Consider the following 21165-nt stretch of genomic DNA (forward strand, 5'->3'; position numbering starts at 1 on the left):
CAGGAGGTGGACTCGAGTGCCATGGCTTGGACTCCAGTTGACTTAAGTTGCTAATTTTATGATTTGCAACTGGCGTTTTGAAAGAATTGACTTGACTTCTATTCGACTTTGTATTGAAGTCCAACTACCTTTACAAGACATTGTCATCAATGGCCAAAGTGAAAGATGAAATCAGGAAAACTCAACATCTACGTTTGTGAATGTACAGTTTGATTAAAATAAAGTGTCAACAGTAAAATGGAAAAGTATAGATACATAAATACATGTAATTACTTAAAATGAAAACAGACAATGATAACCCAATCCAATACCAATATAATTAAATAGGTGTGCATATGAGAAGGGGTGGAAGAACCTTTTTGCCTTATCTAGTCATGTCCCTTTCTTACAATTCCTAGATATTTTACATTTATGCATAAAATGAACCGCTTAGGGCCCAGCACTGACCCCTGTGGGACACCACTGGTAATGCCATGGCAGCCTGCCTTGTGATACCCCATCAGCACATACTGCTGTCTGTTGTCTGAGACTTACTTACGACTTGCATATATGTGACATACTTCCACCTCTGCCTTGAAGTGTAGCATAATCATCATCATGAATTTGTAATTATTATCATTATCAGAATTACAGTACTGCTTCCAATCGGTAGAGAAAAAACAAAGTGGCGTCAAAGAAAAGAGCATCAGCTGCGAGGGACTTGAAAATTGCTCCGAGAGGCCAAGCACAAGTGAGCTGCTGGTGCACTTCAACTCTCTTGTTGTCTCAACACAGCTGGACTTCACTGGAGGCTGTTGGCACAGCTGTCAACTCACCTTGTGTGAGGCCTGCACGCCGAGCAATGATGGCGCCAACAAGCTTCACGACACACAATTGCACACTTTGGTGATTGTGTTTTGTTTTTCATACGTCTTTACTATAATGGTATTTAATCATAATGATACAAATACCATGTATTTATGTATAATTAGAAAACATTTTCCAGTGGTGCAAAGCATAATGGAGGAAGCATTTTGTAAATATTTCACTCTATATGTTACCAGGCAAGCCAAGCTTTGTGGAGGTCGTTGCAGTTAAACACCCCTGAGCTTTTATCACGTGGAATTCGACAAAAGTTTTCAAATACTTGACGTCAACCTCAGTTCAGCAAGCATCTAAGGATTACTTGGTTTTCGTATCACAGATCAGGGATGTGATTTGACCAAAGTGAAATTATCTGAAAATTTAGCCGGGGGTCTGGGGGCCGCTGGCACCCAGCTAGGGTCCCCCCGGAGCTCATGGGTTTTCCGTGTTTTTAAGTACTTTCAATGCACTCACATGACAAAGAAATAGACAAAACAACAGCATAAATTTTCAATGTATATTGAACTATTCCATATAAAATGGCAGTTTTAGTCAACTCAAAATCAGTCACATTCAAAAACATTGGACTGCCTTTGCTTTTAAAAACTATCACTGAGAATATCATCATATCTAACTAATGTGATTACTAAGTTAACACATAAATAATGTTGAAGAGTTCAAATTTCATGAACAAATAATTGTATCATGACCAAATGAAAAGTAACTCATATTAGAGCATACCACACATGTCTTTGTTATAGCAGAAGATGTTATCTGTCGGAGTCATGTGCATACACAATGAACTACTAAAAATAAATAAATAAATAAATTAAAAAATCGGAATTAATTTTTTTTTGGGTGGGGGGGAGATAAAAAAAGCGGAATTCCGCGAATTAGCGGAAAAATCACATCCCTGTAGTATGCATGTTTTTGTCTTTCCTATTCTCCAATTTTTCCCTATTATTTGTTTTTTTTCCCCCTTTTTTTAACCAAACGTTTTAACAAATACTTTTTTTGACAAACCCACAAATATGTAAATGTATGTAGTAGACGTTTGATTAGGCGATCTAAATAGCTAGAATTGCTAGAATATCTTGGTGAGCAAGCGAAGCATGGCCACACTATCATCATCTGAATCATCAGCCAGCTGATACACTCTGTGAGAAAAAATATGTGTATTTTCTGGAAGCTCAGTAAAGTCAGCAGTCCTTTTGTCCTCCTCTGGGCAAACCACTAAATAGGTATTCTTCTCACTCAGAGACATAATAAAGCTGCTGGATATAACATTTTAACAAAAAAAAAAAAAAACACTGTTATCCAAAACTGCACCAGCAAGCTCAAACATAACAGTGTGTGCCTTCCCCGCTCATCCCTCCTACACACAAACTCTGATGAATAAGCTCCCAACAGCGAGCCAACTCTGTGGACGCTGTTCTAACGACCCTTCCTGCACTGCAACAAATCACCAAATACCAAAGCTGCCAGTTCAGCAATGCCTTTTAACTTGTTTGGCATCCTGGCCTGATCATGTTAATGATGACAACATTGGCGTAGCTTTGTGGCTTGTTTATCATAAAAACAGAGGAAGTCAAATTGAAGGCTATAATGTACAAGAATTTGACTTAAAATCAATATTATTACATTTCATGACTGCTACTACTAAAATATACAGAATAGTGAATAATAAAAGGAAAAATAAGGCATTGTGCACTGCATACAAAATAAAAGCATTCTAACAATGTGTGCTATTTGTCTCTTTTCTTTTTAAATGCGTGTAGAGCTACTGTAAGTTACCATATTTGGCAAGATAAGGTTAGCTCTATGATAAAGAAAAGACACAATTAGTAAATGCTACCCTTATAATATGCTTTGGCAAAAAAAAAAAACACTCTTATTTAAGCTTGACAGTGTCAAGTCTAACAGATAATGTGCTAATAGAAGTATGAAAATCAGTGCTAGAAAGAAAAACATTGTTCCTCTCTATTTAGTGTCAGAGGGAGAGTGTGTGTGACAGAAAATGTGTATCAGTGTGTCAGTTGACACTTTTTATCAGGTTAGAGTGACAGCATCAACAGAAAAGACCACCACAAAAAAATAATCTAATATTCTAACCTCATTTTTAGGTTCCCAGGCAAAGGTTGTCCATCATATACGGACACCATATCAAAGTCTTCCTCTAGTGCAAGCGTGACGAAAGTGAGCTGGATCCTGTTTCGCTCGCCTGTTATTATCAGCCACGTACAGTTGGCGTAGTTGGGATAGCCGTGGGGGAAACCAGGCGATTCTATCGTTCCATTCAGGCCTTGGATCACACCACCACATGATTCAGCTGGAAGAGAAAAAAAACATACAAACAAAGTCAAGACGTTTGGATTGAAGCTTTTGGTCTTCCAATGGTCTTCATAGATACAGTCAAAGTCACATTCTACAAAAGTTTTAGGAAACAAGAAAATAACATGTTAAGTTTGCTTTGTTTATAGTGTATATTGGCATACATTGCCAACACATTGGTAACTTTCTCACTCTTATTGTGTTATGTTGAATTCATCGCCCTCAAAAAAAGAAATCAGTAATTTGTCAAAAGAAAAATAGCACTCGAAAATATTTTGTCCTTAAAAAAAATCATGACAAATAGAATCAAGAATTAAATCGTTTTTGCCGCGTTTTTTACTTCAATTCACTGAACATGGTGCTGCTCCTTTAGGTGTGAATGCCTTCACAATCTGGGTGTAATCATCCAGACATACGAATATACATGAAGGAGATGGTCACAATTGCTCTGTAAGCCACAGTAGTATTAGTCGTTCTTTGCAGAAGATAAAAAATATATGCCTAGGAGTATTATTATTTAATAATATTATTTATGTGCATGTTTTGCTCTTGTTTTCAAACATATGTTGCCGATTGTATTATATCGCAACACCATGTTATTTTGAAACCCTTCTGTGGTGTTTTGCAGTTTTTTAGCATTAAGATGAGCTAAATTTTCTAAACCACAGCCATGTTGTTTAAAAAAAAAAAAAAAGCTTAGTTTGACAGTAAATTTTAACATCTTGAATTTTTTTTTAAAGAATTGCTTTCATTCTATCTGGCAAACTGCTGCTTGTTGTGAAGTGAGAAGTTCAGTTGACTGCCACCATACGAAGCTATTGCTCAAATTTAACGTAACTTAAAGCAAAACATTCTGAAGCCAGGTCATTTGTATCTCAAGGCACAATTCATAATGCAGAATGACACATACATACATACAATACAAAGAAACAAGCACAGTGCTAAAAATGCTTTACTAGCCACAAAGAATTGCTATAATTAGCCCTGATTTCCAAGCTGTTAGGGTTCATTCAGTGGTCGTTCAACCAATTGGGAGCTGCAAAACGCTCCTCTTTTCCCTTGTACACGGCACGATGAGCGTCGCCAGTGGAGGATACAAAAGTTGGAATCAGACTTGAAATTGGCCTTGTGTAATTTGCATGGTGTGAGTGTGTTAAGTCACACAGGATGGGCTCCAGTAACCCTGCAGTACTGAAGAGGAGAGCTGGTATGGAAAATGCTTTGATATTTTGTATGGATGAAGGGAATACAGACACATATAATATAGTTTGACCTATAGTTTTTTGTGGGCCGCATGATGACAGTCATTCTTTTACATATATGAGGGTCAATTAGAGGCTTAAAAAAGTAGAATATAGCCTAAATAATATGTAAATGATTTTGAAGATACTGTACAATGTAGCTTTAATGTGGAATAGAAGAAAGGCAGTTAATTAGTCATAAAGCACATTGGCAGGGCATGTTTGTGTTCATTCTTAAGAAAGTCAGGCCTGCTGATGAATAACCTGTAGTGTGGAGTAAAGATTTTTTTTACTGGTGATTATGTTTGAACATATTTTGAGTATATTCGAACGTATTGAAATATGTTTATGATTTATTATCATGTCTGGAGTGCATGATTTTGGTTCAGCACATTTTCCCATAATACCACGGTATTCAATTGCACATGTGCAAGTATTACCTCGTCATTACCATTATGGGAAAATATGCTATGTTTGTAGCATTTCGCCTACAAACGTACTCACGATTTGCAAGTATTTCCGAACGTATGTGCGACTATATTTGAACGTATTTGCGAGTATGTTCGAACGTACTCACAACTATATTAGAACATACTCGCCAGTTAAAAATGTTTACCACACATTGGCAGTTCCACGCTTCCGGACCGTAAAGCTAATTGACAAAAATTGAATTATCTAACGTTAGCAAGTCCAGGTTTCAAGACATTGCTGCAAAGAAATAAATATCAATAAATGAGCTGTGCAAGCCTATGTGAATGTCAAAACAACAAATAACAAAAAGCCAATTAAGACGTCAGGATGTGTTCTATGACCAATGTTTTACCAGAAAGTACAATCATTTATCCCCCTTCGCCTTCATCTTTCATTCTGACATCACCGGAACATGCAAACATACATCAATGTGTGTTTCCAAGATGAAAGTCAGCAGTAATTGTTTGTCAGATCACAAGGCCTATTGATTTAGTAACCTTTTATTATTAAGAAAACCCGCTCTCTCCCACAGAGACAACTAGTGTGTCTACAAGGACAAGATCCAGTCAACCAAACGTTTACAAGCAAGTCTAATTTTCCCTTTTTTTGTTCTTTTAGAACTTGTTCCTTGCAGGTGTACCAGATGTTTCCGCTTGCCCGAAGCAACTCAAACCACACATAACTACACGTTGGCAGCAAGTACAACAAAACACGTGCATGAGCCGTACATGCACACACAAACAAACAAACCATCTGGAGTGTCCGCATTCATTTCAGATTGTTCTCCACTGTCTTTCCAACCCAATTCACCTCTGCCTCTCAGCACTCGTTACGTATGTCTTTCATTAAATCCCCAGTTTTCTCCCTCTTCTGTCCACACTCTTTTCTGCTGTCCAACTTTGCACAGATGGGATGAGTAGGACTTAGCAGATATTTGCATCACATCACAAAACATATTGGAGCAACATACCCAGAGCAGCGCAATAAAATACTGTTTTTGCCTTGGTGAGTTCAACCCAACTGGTTTTTCATGTTTAAAATGTTCCGTGCTGTGTAGCCTCTCCGATACCAGATTGTCTTGTGGCTGCAAACCATATGGTTGGTTCAACTAAGAGCAATGGAGTTCGTCCGAGTGAGCAAGAGGCGTGTTGAGACTGCAGATGGATAAAGAAAAGAGTGAAAACCCAGCCATTCAATTGCTTCTAAAAAAAAGTTAGGTAACAATCCATCCCGGGATACTGGTTGGTGAACACAGCTTCCAGTGTGTGCTAAGTAGTGAGCTAAGCTACAAGCTGTCAACAATAAATGAAGCTGAACTACACAGAAGCTAACCACCAGAGAAATGCAGCAAGCTAAACTACAATAAAATGACATACGTGGATAACTACTTCAAACCTCCTACATTGGGTGGAACGTGTAAAGTAAAACCTACATTTTTAAATGCTGTAATTGTGCTACTGGGGTATAAATGACAATTTTTGCTTCTTACTCCCACTAATACTAATTTCTTGCACTTTGTTGTCATTATTTTCTATTCTTAACCCCCCCCCCCCTTCGCACACAAATAGACACACATTCATTCTACCGCTGCCAAAAACACTTTGCTAGCTGTTGCTACGTTAGCTGACTGAGTTGTGATAACCAGAGTTGACCTACGGTCACATGACATACGGACGTCATCTTATTACCCTGCTGAAACCATACTCTCTCTATATACGGCTCTGTAGATAACTAGCTTAGCCAGCACTAACTTGGACAAATACCTGGGTATGTGTCCTTACATTTCTGTTGGATTCCTTAGATGCTGACAGGAGCTTCTTTTCAGAGTTGCACAGTAAACACCAGATATAGCCATTCTCTCTGTGAGGACTTCCTAAGTAGCATCAAGTGTTTAAGTGGTGGAAGTGGGGATTGACACGTAGTACAAACGTCTGCCCCCTCCTTTGCCATTTTCTCCAGTTGTGAACGCTGCATATTCCACACAATTCATGGGCACTATCTAAGCTCTAGGCAGGCATAAGAGGGAGGTTATGGCACAAGTACACAACATGACGTCAAACAGAAGAGAGGTATTTAAGGTTTACAACTGTCTGTGGAATTGTACTTCTGTGGATGCTATAATAGGCTATATGATCATGAAAATAGCTTCACAACTGAACTGAACAGCTTTTTGATGCTGAAAACAGCAACGCTAAGACCAAGCTACTGAGAAATGTAGAAATGTCGAGTTAACTAGTAACTATACTCATAACACCTGCCCAACACTGCCCAACACTATTCATCCGTGATAGCCATCTATATGAAACCTGCTTTTCCCATAGGAAAAAATATAAATATAAATAAGAAATTTCAAGGTAATCATAAACAATAAATGTGCTACAAGCATTTTTCAGTAACATAATAGAATCAGTAAGCCAATTATCAAATATGTTAAACACTCTCAGTATAAATAATAAATTCAACACAGCATTGTTTTTTGTCTTTTTTTCCACCACCGAATTTTCAAAAAAAAAATAGAGGGAGTTACTATAATGTATAACACTTATGGCCTGTGGGCAAGAACAGGTGTGTCAAACATATGTGAATTTGAAATAAGTACATAGTCTGTAGGACATTGATGAACTGTCATTTGTAAGCTGCACATGTGTAAATGAAAACACTGATTCATACTCATGTGTGTTAAAAAAAAAAAAAGGCACATTGCTCATAGGATTTGCAACACAAGATAATAGTGTGTATTAATACATGTGAATAATATCTGGATGCACGGATTCACCCCCCCCCCCCAAAAAAAAAAATATTTGGAATTGTTGTTTATATCTTATCAGGCCAATAGTCCGGCACGCTTGAGATCAAGTTGGGGTGAATATTATGAACAAAAAAATTAATTTAACAACCCAAGGTTATGTTTGAATTAAAAACGTCAAAACATGATACAGTCTGAGTCTGGAAAAAAATATATAAATAATGAAATGTGCTTCCATGAAATGACAAATCCAAAAATGCTCTCTGATTTGTGAGCTTTCCTGTCCAGTTGTAAAAAGGTATTAAAGCTGCCTAAATAGTTAGAGTGGACTGAGTTTTGGTTGTATGTTGGAGGCAAACACATTGATGCCATGCATGGCTGGAGCGTGCTTCCAATTAAGCATAAATAGTTGCCATTTTCCACACCAACTTATGAACTTATAATGCCTACTCGGATGAGAGACAAAATGTCTTTGAAGAGCAGTCTAGTTGTGATCAACTCAATACCCAGAGAATGAAATGACCTGGATGAATAAGAATATCCACAAGCACGTTGCCTCACTTCTTTATTGTAGCAAAAACGTGTCACCCACTAAGATCAACTGTGTACACATGTTGGCATGTAGCGATGTGAATTGACATGCATGTTTGCAGTAGAAACAGCAAGCGGCACGTATGAATCCACACAGATGTGCACGATCCGAACATGTGCACACAGTCCCACTGTGTCAGTCTTCATTAAAGTGACACACTAAATCATGTTGCCTTTGATTTATATCTCATGGGCTTTGTATTTTTTCTTTGACCTATTTAATATGATGTCTTTTATCTCATACAGAGCACACATGTATCGCTCGATTTCTTAAACTAAAAAAAAAAATGCAATCATTTCTGGCTATAAAGTCAAAGCTCATTAACTCTTTCACTGCCACTGACGTTTAAAGACGTCAAGTAAAAACCTACGGAGCACTGCCAATGACGTCAAAAGACGTCATCCAATTTATTTTATTTTATTTTTTTAAACGGGTGGGGGGAAGCCTTCTGCATCTCTGGTGAAAGTTTCAATTAGGTCTGTTGTGCCTAAGGACTATTTTTGGCCCCTAGAGGGCAGCGATGACTGTCTTTTGACAAGATCGGGTGGGCGTCAGTAGAGGCGGAGCTAGAGCGTCGCGCAGGAGATCAGAATGGAAAACAATGGAAAAATGGCGAAGTGGTGCCCGTTTGCAAAGCAGCGCTACACTTACAAGACTAAAGGTATCGACCAACGCTAAAAGAGCACATTGATGACGACGATGATCATCATCGATGATGATGAAGGTGAATCCGAGCTTGACGGCGAAATTGGAACCGCTGACGCGGCGGTTATGACGGCGTCATAAACACGGAGCGCAATCGAGCACGCACAGGCGGACGTTCGATTGGACGACGGAGAGTGCCCCGAGTCCAATTCATATACATCGGAGAAGTGTGTACAGTCTGCTACTTGCTATTTATTCCCCGGAAAAAAAGGCTGTCAAGAAGGTAACGTTTGCACGCGAAACGGACAAAGTGAAAGTAAACTGTTGTGTGAGTCCAGCGGTGTCTCCTTGCACGCAGAAACAAAAAGAAAAACTGTATTTGAAACATCCACATAATTGTAAGTTAGTACCACAGTTGCACACATTTCTAAATTGTTTGCGAAATTGTTTTGTCAAATTGTTACACTGTTGAATGGAAATAAACGTATTTTGAAATCAAAAAACACTTTTTCATTGTTGGTGAAAGCGTTTTACAGAAGTAAAGCACTATTTAGGTGTTTGTGGCATCATTCATGGACAAAAAGAAGTGTAGAATTCACTAGAGTGCATGAAATAACATCGTTTCACAAAAAGCCGTTTTTTTCCGCTTTTTGTTTCAAAACAGAGAATTTTGGTGAAAGTAACCATTTTCTATTGTTGATTACTGAAGAACGGAATAAGGTAGAAACAAACTTTTTTTTCTGATGAAAGATGAGAGTCCAATCTTTCATTTGGTAGTATGTGTGTTTCCATAGTCCAAACACAACATTTTCTGTGGACCTTGAAAGATCAGTCAAAATGCTTAAATCGGCTGGCACTGGGAACAACCCGTTTCTGAAAACGTCTGGCAGTGAAAGAGTTAATGGAGAGGGGTCATAGCAGGGATCTACATGCTTGTGAAAGTCTGGGCAAGCAGAGGGGTGGTGCACTGGAGTAGAACTTGAACAGAAAGGTCCCCAGTTCATAAATCACACGTTCCACGGCACGCCAGGCCACAAATCAAACACATCTTTCAAAGTTAGGCTGTGTAGAACTATTGGATGCAGCCATTCAACGGGATCTATAAGAGAGGAGTGGGGATTTTGTGTGACAGCTTTTTTGTTCCCTTCCATGCATCACCCCCTCCTCCTTTTTCATGATCTCACAGCGGGTTTGTCTCGCCACAAAGCTCAATCTCTATTTACCTCTTATCTGTCTGTCTTGCCATCACCATTACTTACACTCCCTTCTGGTCCATTGTCAAACATTTAAGGCTATAGTTAGACTGAAGCCTCGCAGGCACTTTTGTTGGTGTTAAATCGGCGGAATAATAAAGGGTGTCTGGTAAAAACTAAAAGATGTAAAAAATAAAATAAAAAAAACCCTTCTCTCTTTCAAACTTTTTCACCAGCTTCAACTCGCTTGTCTGTCTATCTACGCCTCAAAACTACAGGAAGCAGAAAATACACCGCTTATAGCAATTTGATGTAAAATTAGGTTTCAAGATCGAAGACATACCCAGTCACCGGTCACCATGGCAACCAAGGATGGAAGAGATGAAAATGTATCATTTACCTCACGCTCATGGGAACTATTGAGGCAATGTTCAGAATAAATCCCAATGACTGTCAGCGAAAAACAAACAAACAAAAGTAGCAGCTTGGACTGACAAAAACAGCGATAGGTGAGATGAATGGATGGTGTGTAGTGTGTGCGTGTGTGAGTTTGAGTTGAGAAAAAAAAAAAGACATGATCAAAGAAGCAATTAAGTTTGAAGCCGGGACGTGTGCGGGAGAGAATTGCATGTGATTGCGTGATACCGGCATTTGCATCTTGCCGTGTCTGTGTGAGCAGCAGAAAACACACACTTCATTTTTCTTTATTCTTACTTTGTGAAGAAAAGGCACCGGTCTGTAATCAATCCGCCACCAACCTGCAATTCCAGTGCTTTATATTTTCAATGATGAATGGGGATGTGCTGGAGCGCTCGAAAGCAAACAAAGCTCTAACACAAAATCCAAAACAACTTGAAGAAAAACAATAATTTGAAAGTAAACAGAGGACTTCACTGCTACTGCCTATCAACACAGTGACAAAAACTAAAAAAAAAAAATTAAAAAAAATCACAAAATGCTTTGATTTTTTATTTTTTTTTTATACAGTGATGGATGTGTTTTTCACTGAAGATACTATTGTCTCATGATTGTTTATAGCCCGTAACTCCATAAATCCATTATTTGTATGCACTCCACTAGTTTCAGCAAAACAGAGCTTGCTTGTTTGTTTGGTGCTTTGGGAGCTGCAGTCATTCCAGCACTGGTCGGGCACTGTGGGCGGTCTTACGGCGTGATGGTGAAGTGGGAGTGCGGGACCTACATCAGGTGCGCCGGCTAACCATTTAAGAGGTCACGCGGTTACAATAACCTACACGCCTGTGCCAAAATGGTGAGATGCATGCGGTTATTTGTCAACGCCTACATCGAGGGAGGCCGGGGGAAACATATTTAAACCTCCCAGAGAGGCGGCATAGTCAGACTTCAGCTGTGGGGTGTTATCATGAGAATTGAGGCAGAGAATAAATGAGAAATATTCTGCTGTAGACGTTTTCTACTTTCAGCCACTTTGAGGTAGAAGCTTGGGGGTGTTCATTGCACAACCGATCAGACTCCTTTCTCTTACATCATCACTGGTTTGTGAGGAGTTTGTCAACATTCAGCTTGTGCTTAAATTCAGGTCTATCAGAGTGAAAGGTCTGTACAATGAACATGACAAGGAAGGGCCTGGATCGTTGGCACACACAACCTTTGTGAAGGCATACTCTATCACTGTTGTGTTTATGATGATGGTCTAAAGTGTCAATAATATAAATAAACTTGACTTGATTCCCCTCCCCCTCCCCAAACAGGTCACGTTTCCATCAAAATACCCCAAGAGTAAATATAATTAACGCCGACTTTACACACTTTTGCTGAAATTAGCCAGTTTTAAGGTGACTGTGTTTCATGCCCTTCTATCGCGGGACCAACAAGAAAACACCTTCCGTTACCATGACAACTAAGGACAAGGAATGGATGAGAATCGGCCCGATGCCGAAACCAATTCCCGGCCTTATTTTAAGGTATTGGTACTCTCGACGGCAGCCGCTTTACATTCAGGAACTAGAAATTAGAAGTACAGAAAATGACCATTGTTTTTATGCAATTTAAAGGAAAAATACTAGATTGGGTATGTAGGTCTTTCTATCCAGGGGTACTTATCCATTTTCAGCAGTATTTTTGTCTATAATTAACTTGATTGATTCTCATGATTGGTTGTCACCTGAGCAACGAGTAACTGTGATGTCATTTTAAGTGGACAGCAAGTGGCAAAATATGTGTTGTTTTTTTAAGGTATTACTTTTACATGAGTGGCAAAATACGTGTGTTTTTTTTTAAAGGTATAACTTTTACATGAAAAATATTGAAACTATCAAATTAATTAAAGCAAAATAAACCTTTTACTTCTGAAAAGGGCTAAATAAATAAAAGTATATCTTTATTAAAATTATCTTTCATTGTTTTTTTTTGTTTTTGTTTTTTTGTTTTTTTTTCTTTTCTGGAGAGCTCAGTATTGATCATTCGGTAATTTTACCGATTTGACATGTCATCATCATTGCTCTCCTTTTTTTTTCATATATATATATTTTTTTGTATCTTTCATTGTTTTGTTGTTGAAATTTTATGTATTAAAAGTAGGCTACTAGTGGTATCAGTACTTGGCATCGGTGACTACTCAAGAGTTGAGTACCGTACCGGTATTAGTATTTATATATATTTTTATTTAACGTCCCTACGGACAGTTAAGGCATTAATTTTAAAACACTCGTGGAGGCAACACTTTATCACCAAGCCTCCACAATTAGCATGCAGATCTGTGTATGTGGCACCTGCAGCAGATGCATCGACAAACACAAACACCCTTGCTGCCTGTCACACCGACCAGGGGCCCCAATATGGTGCCCACGGGACCCAATTAGACACCAAGGGCCACCTGAGTGTCTGAACACGGCTCACCAATGTTGGGAATTTGTGATTTTCTCTGTTGTAGAAGTGATCATTTGAAAATGTCAACACTTACATAGATTTATAGAACATTTTGTTTGAAATTGCTATTTATTTATTTCCTGCCATGTTAAATCATTGTTGGTAATCCATCCATCCATCCATTTTCTTAACCGCTTTTTCCTCTCAAGGGTCACGGGGGGCACTGGAGCCTATCCCAGCTGGCTTCGGGCAGTAGGCGGGGTACACCCTGAACTGGTTGCCAGCCAATCACAGGGGACACAGAGACGAACAACCATACTCACAATCACACCTATGGACAATTTGGAGTGTTCAATTAACCTGCCATGCATGTTTTTGGAATGTGGGAGGAAACCGGAGTACCCGGAGAAAACCCACGCAAGCACGGGGAGAACATGCAAACTCCACCCAGGAAGGCCGAAGTCCGGACTCGATCTCACGTCCTCTGCACTGGGAGGCGGACGTGCTAACTAGTCATCCACCGTGCCGCATTGTTGGTAATTTTTGTGAGAAATCATTATCAGTTTCTTCATATAGATTAATATAATAGGAAATTTGAGCAATGTGTTATTTTGGAAGTGCATATCAAACAGGTAACCCTTTGCAAGAAATAGCTGTCAATTTTGAAAAGGTTAGTGACCCCTAGGATAAACGAATAATCTACAATCATATGAGCTGCTTATTAGAGGCTAACACTGTTAACCATCTTGTATTTGCAAGATTAGTGCCATCTTAGTCAGTCTGATGCTCTTAAAGGTCCTGAGGTCCAGATTACACAGTGGAGACAGAGCTTTCCCTAAAATGCCCTTTATATAGCCTGTCCATATGAAAAAAAATTCCCCACCTTTTTCTGGGTCACCATTCTGTATAAACAACACATACAAAGAATGGAGGGTCAAGTTATTCCCAAATCAATGCTGAACTGATGCTGTGTGAAAGTACCAGGTGGTTGCTAGGTCAGGGGTGTGAACCTCTTATCGCTTACCCTGTTGTGTTAACACCAGCCAGACACAGTCCCTTCTGTGGTGGCTTTAGGCAAAACTTTCTACGGCTTGGATGAGGCTAATTTGATCTCAGTGAAAACATGCTCATTCTCACCCCCAAACTGTGGAACAACCTCATGCGCCACATTACCTCACCGAGTGGACTTTTTTTTAATGGTTTCCTTGGCTTTTAAAAGATATGCATTTGGAAATTTTGATTGGCCTTCTGTTTTTATTTTTATTTTTTATTTTATTTAAAAGCACACCAACAAATGGACAGTGTGTGTACCTGTATGTATATTTTAACTTGATTATACTTTATGAGAACAGTTTAGGAGGACTACTTCCCCCTCTTTGTTCTTATGTTGTGGGATTCACTCAAATGATGTGTGATGATACACCCCGATTGGTTTTCTTTGGCTGCAAGTGATCACGCTACATTGCTTGGACGAATATGTTGCTGGGATCGAGTCAAAACCTTGTTCTTCCAAAATAGTCACTTTTCAGGAGACTCCAAAACATCAATCATCAACATTGTATCATCAAATAGACTAAATCATTTTCAACACCATCGTCAATAATTTGAAGAGAAAAAAAATCACCCACACATTTGAAATGAACAATAGCAAAGATATTTGAGAGGAAAAGCTAATAATTTTACCAAATTGGGACTGTGAGGTTTGGGTCTGATGCCAGCTATGTCCAATATGAATTCACATGTATACCGGAACATAATAGGTGTTCCACAGGGTTCAATCCTGGGGCCGCTGCTGTTTTCATTCTATCTGCTGCTCCTGGGTAAGCTGAATTCTGGCGGTATTTGTGAGTTCACAAACTCCCAAGAATACATCTTGTACCGAGCCCGTTGATTTCCACCGATCTGAACCACTGGTGGTTTGGACCAATCACAGAGCAGCATTGTGTTTAGGGCGTGATATGCAAATGTGACGAAACCAGGAAGCCAGCGCCGACACCGAGGCAAACAAACAAACCTAACGTGGACGAATGGACGCTGCAATTAATTCTGTTCTTGCGGAATTACTCACCATTTCCTTGTTGAATATTGAACAGCGAGAGGCGCTTCGTGAAATTTTAGCAGGTAAAGATGTCTGTGCTTTTTGCGCCCCTTCGACGAGAACAAAGGTGATGTTTTCTTCCGTGGCCGTGATTGGTCAAAACAAACCTGCACAATCCCGCATCGACCAATCAGCTCGAAGTATTGCGCAGAATGTCCCGCCTTTCCTGAGCAAATCAACGTGGAGCAGTCCCAGATTGATATTGTGTAGAACTCCCTTGAGTGAATCACAATGTCAATCTGTCTATTGCCAGGTTAGCTCCTGGGTTCCACCTTCAGAAAACAGTGGTGGTGGTTGTTTAAAAGTGCTCTATAAATATAGAGTTGAGTTGAGCGATGGGAGTCAGCGTCCTAACTGCATTATTAGCAAAACCAAGTTGAATAAATTTAATCCAGCACAACTATGTATCAAGCAAAATTAAAGGAACGCTTCCTTAAGATGCATGGGAATGGGGAACACAAAAACACACTTTCTGATTTCAAGGTGAATAGAGACAGATTCTGTGAAAAGGCTTCTCTCCCTGTTCATTTTGTTCACCAGTAGAACTGATACTTATGCCTTGATTTGGGAAAAATATACATATTTTTTTCAGTATTCAAGGGAACAACTACTCTAGTACTTTTGACATAGCACTCTAGTACCGATACCTGTAGCTGTATCAGTACTAGAGTGCTACGCTGCGATAACTCTCAAGTGGCAACGCACTTTAGAAGTTTCGTCTCGCATGACTGTGGTCATAGGACGGCGTCTACATCATCATTCCATCAAATGTTTTGGGAAAGTTTTCCCTTCAGAGTCTCCTGCAGTTGATCCTGTCAAAACCTCTTGAGCAGCGGTGTTCTGAGTCAATGAAGAGGAAACACACTCACATACACAAAACCATCAAAGTGGAAAAGATGTGCCAATGAAAGTCACTGATGCCTCACTGTCTTGGCAATGCATTCGCTAAAAAAAGAAAAGAGAAAAAAAAGCAGCAGCATGCTCAATATTTAACTTCCCCCTAGGGTGAGCTAAAAAGAAAAAGTGTATGAGTTGCATTCTTGAAAAGTCAACCTGTAAATTTGATAGAAAGCACAGAGTCGACACAGAAACATAACACACTGACATTTCCATAAATGTAATGCAGCAAAAACAAACAAACTTAACGTTTGTCTCTTCTTGGGTCAAAGCTAAGTGAATATGAAATCCACTCAGTCAGCAATGTGCACATGTCAGGCTCAGCCAAACGTAAGCGCTCTTTGCTGGATGCAGTAGTTTGTGTTTTTGAGTCTGCTTGCACACGTGTGCGAGTGTTTGTGGTTATATTGTTTGGTATAAACTGCAGCCTTGGTCAGTACGTACGGGCTCACAATGAATTTGCTGACACACACATACACACATATGCCGAATCCCAAAGTCGCACAGTTTAATCATTTTCTGCTTCATGTCGTTTTCTACGCCTCTAATCTGCTCCTCAATAAAGTTATTTCTCCCTGACAGTTCAATCAATTTCATCCAACAATAATGTGCCTTTTTATTGCCACGCAATATTTACTTTCGGCTATTTCTCTGAATAAGAACATCAAAACAAAAAGGAGAGGCTATTCTTTTTTTACTGTCTTAAGTGCCATACTGCTGTTTTTTTTTCATTGCTTTAAAGATACCCGCAGTCTGTTTTCTTGTTCAAAAAAGTCTTTGTGATTGTTATTGATATTAGCTGGTTCAGATTATTGTGCTTTATATCACGTTTGGCTACTTGCATCCACAGACAAATATAAGTCAGGTGTTAAAATGTGTTTGTTCTTTCCACCTTTTGTTTTTAGTCAATAGAACTGAATATTTTAAATGTTCCAAACACATTATGGTTGTGGAGAGTAAGAAAATACAAATACATATTATATTATTCATAAATATTACATACAAGGGGAAAAAAACATGCATACATAGGAATATGAAAGCAGAGCATTTCATCTCAAACGTATCAGTATGTTCTTATAAGCACAAAGTAACATCGACTCTATGAAGAAATCGTTGAGGTAACTGTTTGTAGGTCAAAGCAAGAAATGTAAAGTCATAAAGTCAAAAAGAAAAGAAAAAGCTGTAATTGCCATATCTGTTTATCTGCATCACTATATGATTCTCGATACATGGGGTACAATACGATTCAAGAATGCAACGTTTATAAACGCAATGATTTCAGTCGGTTCGATTCCGTGGGATTACGATGTTCCATACCACGTCGTGGGTAAAAGGTTAAGTTAAAGTTTGATTTGGCTCGAGGATGCAAAGATTTTAGAATGTAACAGTTCAATTCGGTTCATCGAATCAAAACTAACTTTCCGATTCGAAATGGGGGGTTTCGTTGCACCCCTAATATACACAGCAGTTGCCTCAAAAGATGAGTTTTTAGTGAATGTCTTTCATGTGGAGTACCTCAGGTGAAAATTCACCAGAAAGTAGATCATTCTGAAACATGTAAACTCTTGATAAATGATATTACAGATAATGTTAAAGTAATATGTCTTCTTATGACGGAACAACCAAAAAATGTCACAACTCTCCATCTCCTGTTAATCTCACAAATCCAACTCTGTAATCATTTTGTCGATGACCTTATTCAGACTGCCAGCCCCAAATCCAATTTTTGTCATATCCAACTTATATTCCTCTTAACTTTAGCGGGCGAGAGGGGGGAAATCACATGAAATATGATTGAGCAAGACACATTCCAAACCCCATAAGGGAGGTGTTTGGAAAATTGGATTTTTGCATGCGCATCTTCAGTGGACGCTGTGGGAACCTCTCTTGTCAAAGAGTTGGTAGAATTCCAACTGAAAGTGTCAGATGCACAGGCATCATCAAAAACAACAACAAAACGTATCAACCCCGTGCACATGCCACAAACACACTTGCAGGACATTTCCCTTGATAAGTCACAGCACTTGGGAACTACTAGCACGTGGATACCGTCCCATACACAAACAAATGTAATCGTGTATGGTTAATCCAAAGCAGAAAATGAAGAGGAGTGACGCTGGCCGATAATTTTTGAATGGCGAAACGTGACAACAATGCTCATCGACAAGGTGGAAACAAGGACGTGAATATTGTTTGGTGGCCTTTACGGCATACAAAAACAACAAACATGACAGGGAGGACAGAAGCAGAAATAAAAAAAAAAAGTGGTCTGACTTCATAGTAATTTCACACGAAGTAAGACAGTTTGTGAGTAAATTTAGACCAGATCATCATTATTTCACAATTATTTTTTGGCTTGGTGAGTCGTGAGATTTTTCTCAAATAAATTGGTTTCCTTGGCTCAATACGGCTTGATAAACACTTGTCTAAATTGAGAGGTAGCACCCAAAGGTTTTATGTGAGAAAGCACTGCAAGCCTGGAAAGAGAAAGAGCCAGAAAGGGCCGGAAATAATCACACTGTAAATTATTTAGCTTCCTTTCTCCAGTGAATTAATTGCGTTCTGTCAATTCTGGTATTTACCTAATTAGTTACACCTGCAATGGCGCTCTGTCTTTTCCAGCCAGACTTGCACTGGAGGCGAAGCTGACTTAGCAGGACTGCAAAGAACATCCCTGCGTCACTGTCTGCGAAGGTCTACTTCCTATTTTACTCAGCCTGTGTGGAGCTTATTGGTCTCAGTGGGTTTTGGGAGCTGGGAAGACAAGAGATGAGCGAGACACACTGAGATGCTCTACTGCACGATTCGGTGTCTGCGTGTGTGTCCCCCCAGTGAAAACACTAACACTTGTTTTGCGTGATAAGAGGCAAGAGTGGTGTGCATGTGTAAATTTGAATGCACAAATGCGGACATGAACAAACTAGATGCTGCTTACGCATACACAATGCGAGACGGATTTGCACCGCAGGTAAAAGTATATAATTCCGCTGATGTGTCTTTTTTTGCAATAATAATAATAATAATAATAAACAGTGATGATGATAATAATAATAATAATAATAATAAATAGTATTTTCGCCTGACCCATATTTATTTATTTAAAAGCAGAAACAACAAATGTTTGCAGACACCACAAAGTAACCAACTGTGACGTGTCAAGGCAAGTAATAAATAATGCATTAATTACTAAATCTATGTATAATATGAATGAACTTGTCAGGTTACCGTAAATGTGGCATTTCCTTCATAGATATAGATCTCCAATAAAAGAAGATTCAATGTGTATTTTCATATTTTTAAAGTGGAACGATTCAATTTGGTTCGATTTGATGTAGTACATTAAAAAAAAAAAATCTAACAAAATAAAAAATATTGCCAAGCCACACTCAAATATTATGTTGTTGTGCATGTTTAGAAAATACCCTTGTGACAGCAGCAATCCAGTTGCTGTTTGATTTATATTTATTGAATCTAATTATAAAGTGTAAATGTACAAAATTAAATATACAGAAAGTATAATATGTGTAAATGTCATGAACAAGTTGTGGTTTTTTTTTGTTTGTTTGTTTTTTACAATTTGTTGGCCTTGTTGGATTCAAGGCTTGTGAGAATTTTCAAGGTCAATGTCATCTCCACACTTGGACATGAGCCTACTGGAGCGTAAGAAGCTAACCACTTCCGTAGCTATATAGCCAAGCCAGTGAATTGTTTAAACTAGATCAAATTCATGTTTGTAAAATTTCCGTTTCTAAGTTAATACATGTGATTTTCTTGAAATAACCAAAAGAAAGGAGCTCTTAATATGCACAAAGGTACCGATGAGGGAAAAAAGATCAAAAGTGAGATATTTCAAGGAATTACAAGTGACTCTTAATCCAGAGAGGGTAACAAGAAAGACAACAAAGAGGTAAGGATGATTTAAAACATGTGAGTCAGAACGTGAAAAAAAAAAAAGAGGGAGGTGCTCTTTGCATCTTATATACTAGCCCTTGGGGCTCTGATCCTCTATATGCTGCAGTATGATTTGCTATTCATCTGTAGGGATGTTGATGTTTCGCATGAGCTTGCAGGTTATGTTTGGGAAAGTAAAACGCACACATAGACACTGAGGCGAACACACACACTCGCATAAGTTAATTTGTAAACATATGGAAAAATAGGAGGCGGCGATGAACAGTAAGCCAGAAAACAAACAAGACGAATGAAAGCTTCCACTGTCATTGACATGCCTGAGAGCAAGACAAAAGCACAAGGTCAGTCACAAGGCAGAAGACAGAAGATGAGCATCATATATTTAGTTCAAAATTGCTTTGTTTTGTTTTAAACTACAACACAACAACCAATTAACAAAGAGTAAAAAGGATTTTATTTTATTTATTTATTTATTTATTTATTTATTTTTAAAGAGTTACACATTTAAGTACAAAAAGCAGGGAGATGATCTAGGCATATTCTAAGGTTATGGGCCATACAACAGGTCTGTAATGTACTTCCCATCTCAATAATTAAACACATTAAAACACATATAATGTACTGAGAGTGAGCAAGACCAATGGATGACACAAAAACATTATACAAACAGTGTAACAGGGTAACAATCCCTCTATGTGTTTATAGTAAGTGATAATCATGCCCAAATATGTACATTATAAAACTAAAAACTAAGTGCAATTTCTGCAGAAAATGCATGGGAATGCTGAAAGCTAAATGCTAATAGCGATTGCTAAGCTGAATGCATATGAAGTAAATTGAAAGATAAATTATGTGAAAATTACAAAGTATTAATTGTTGTTGAAAGATAAATGAATAAAAAGAACGCTTATACGCGGGAGCCGTGATTTTTTTTTTAAGCAAGTTGAAATTTATATGGAAAAATCTGAAAGTACCCTCCATTCATTTAGATGAAAAAGTGGAATTAATGATATTCAATTGAAAAATGCAAAACAACAACATCACTCAATAGCCCCAGCTAGGCATGCAGTTTAGATGGAAAAGTGGAACTGGAAAGGGGGACTTTGAAAAAGTTCAGCCCCATCGAAAATAAATGGGGAAAAGTTAATATTTAACGTTAAATTGTGCGAATACTGTAAGTAATGTGGGATCAGACGATAAATACCTGAATTTTTAGCAAGTTGAAATTTAAATGGTGTAAATCGGAAGTATTATGTGGCAGTTATTACACGGCAAAAAATGTGGAGAATAAAAATCTGAATAACATATGTGGGAATGCTTCCCCACAATGTACCTACAGCTGTCGCTTC

General features: G+C 38.5%; 1 protein-coding gene across 1 annotated transcript in view; it reads right to left on the minus strand.

Moving 5' to 3' along the window:
• Positions 1-21165, minus strand: part of LOC144050301 (CUB and sushi domain-containing protein 1-like) — a 414568-nt gene that overhangs the window by 304853 nt on the left and 88550 nt on the right. Inside the window, exon 3 of the mRNA XM_077563425.1 lies at positions 2956-3172. Within this exon, the coding sequence (XP_077419551.1) occupies positions 2956-3172 (217 nt within the window). The remainder of the gene's footprint in view (positions 1-2955; positions 3173-21165) is intronic.

Source organism: Vanacampus margaritifer, chromosome 4 (assembly GCF_051991255.1).
Source record: "Vanacampus margaritifer isolate UIUO_Vmar chromosome 4, RoL_Vmar_1.0, whole genome shotgun sequence".
Lineage (NCBI taxonomy): Eukaryota > Metazoa > Chordata > Actinopteri > Syngnathiformes > Syngnathidae > Vanacampus > Vanacampus margaritifer.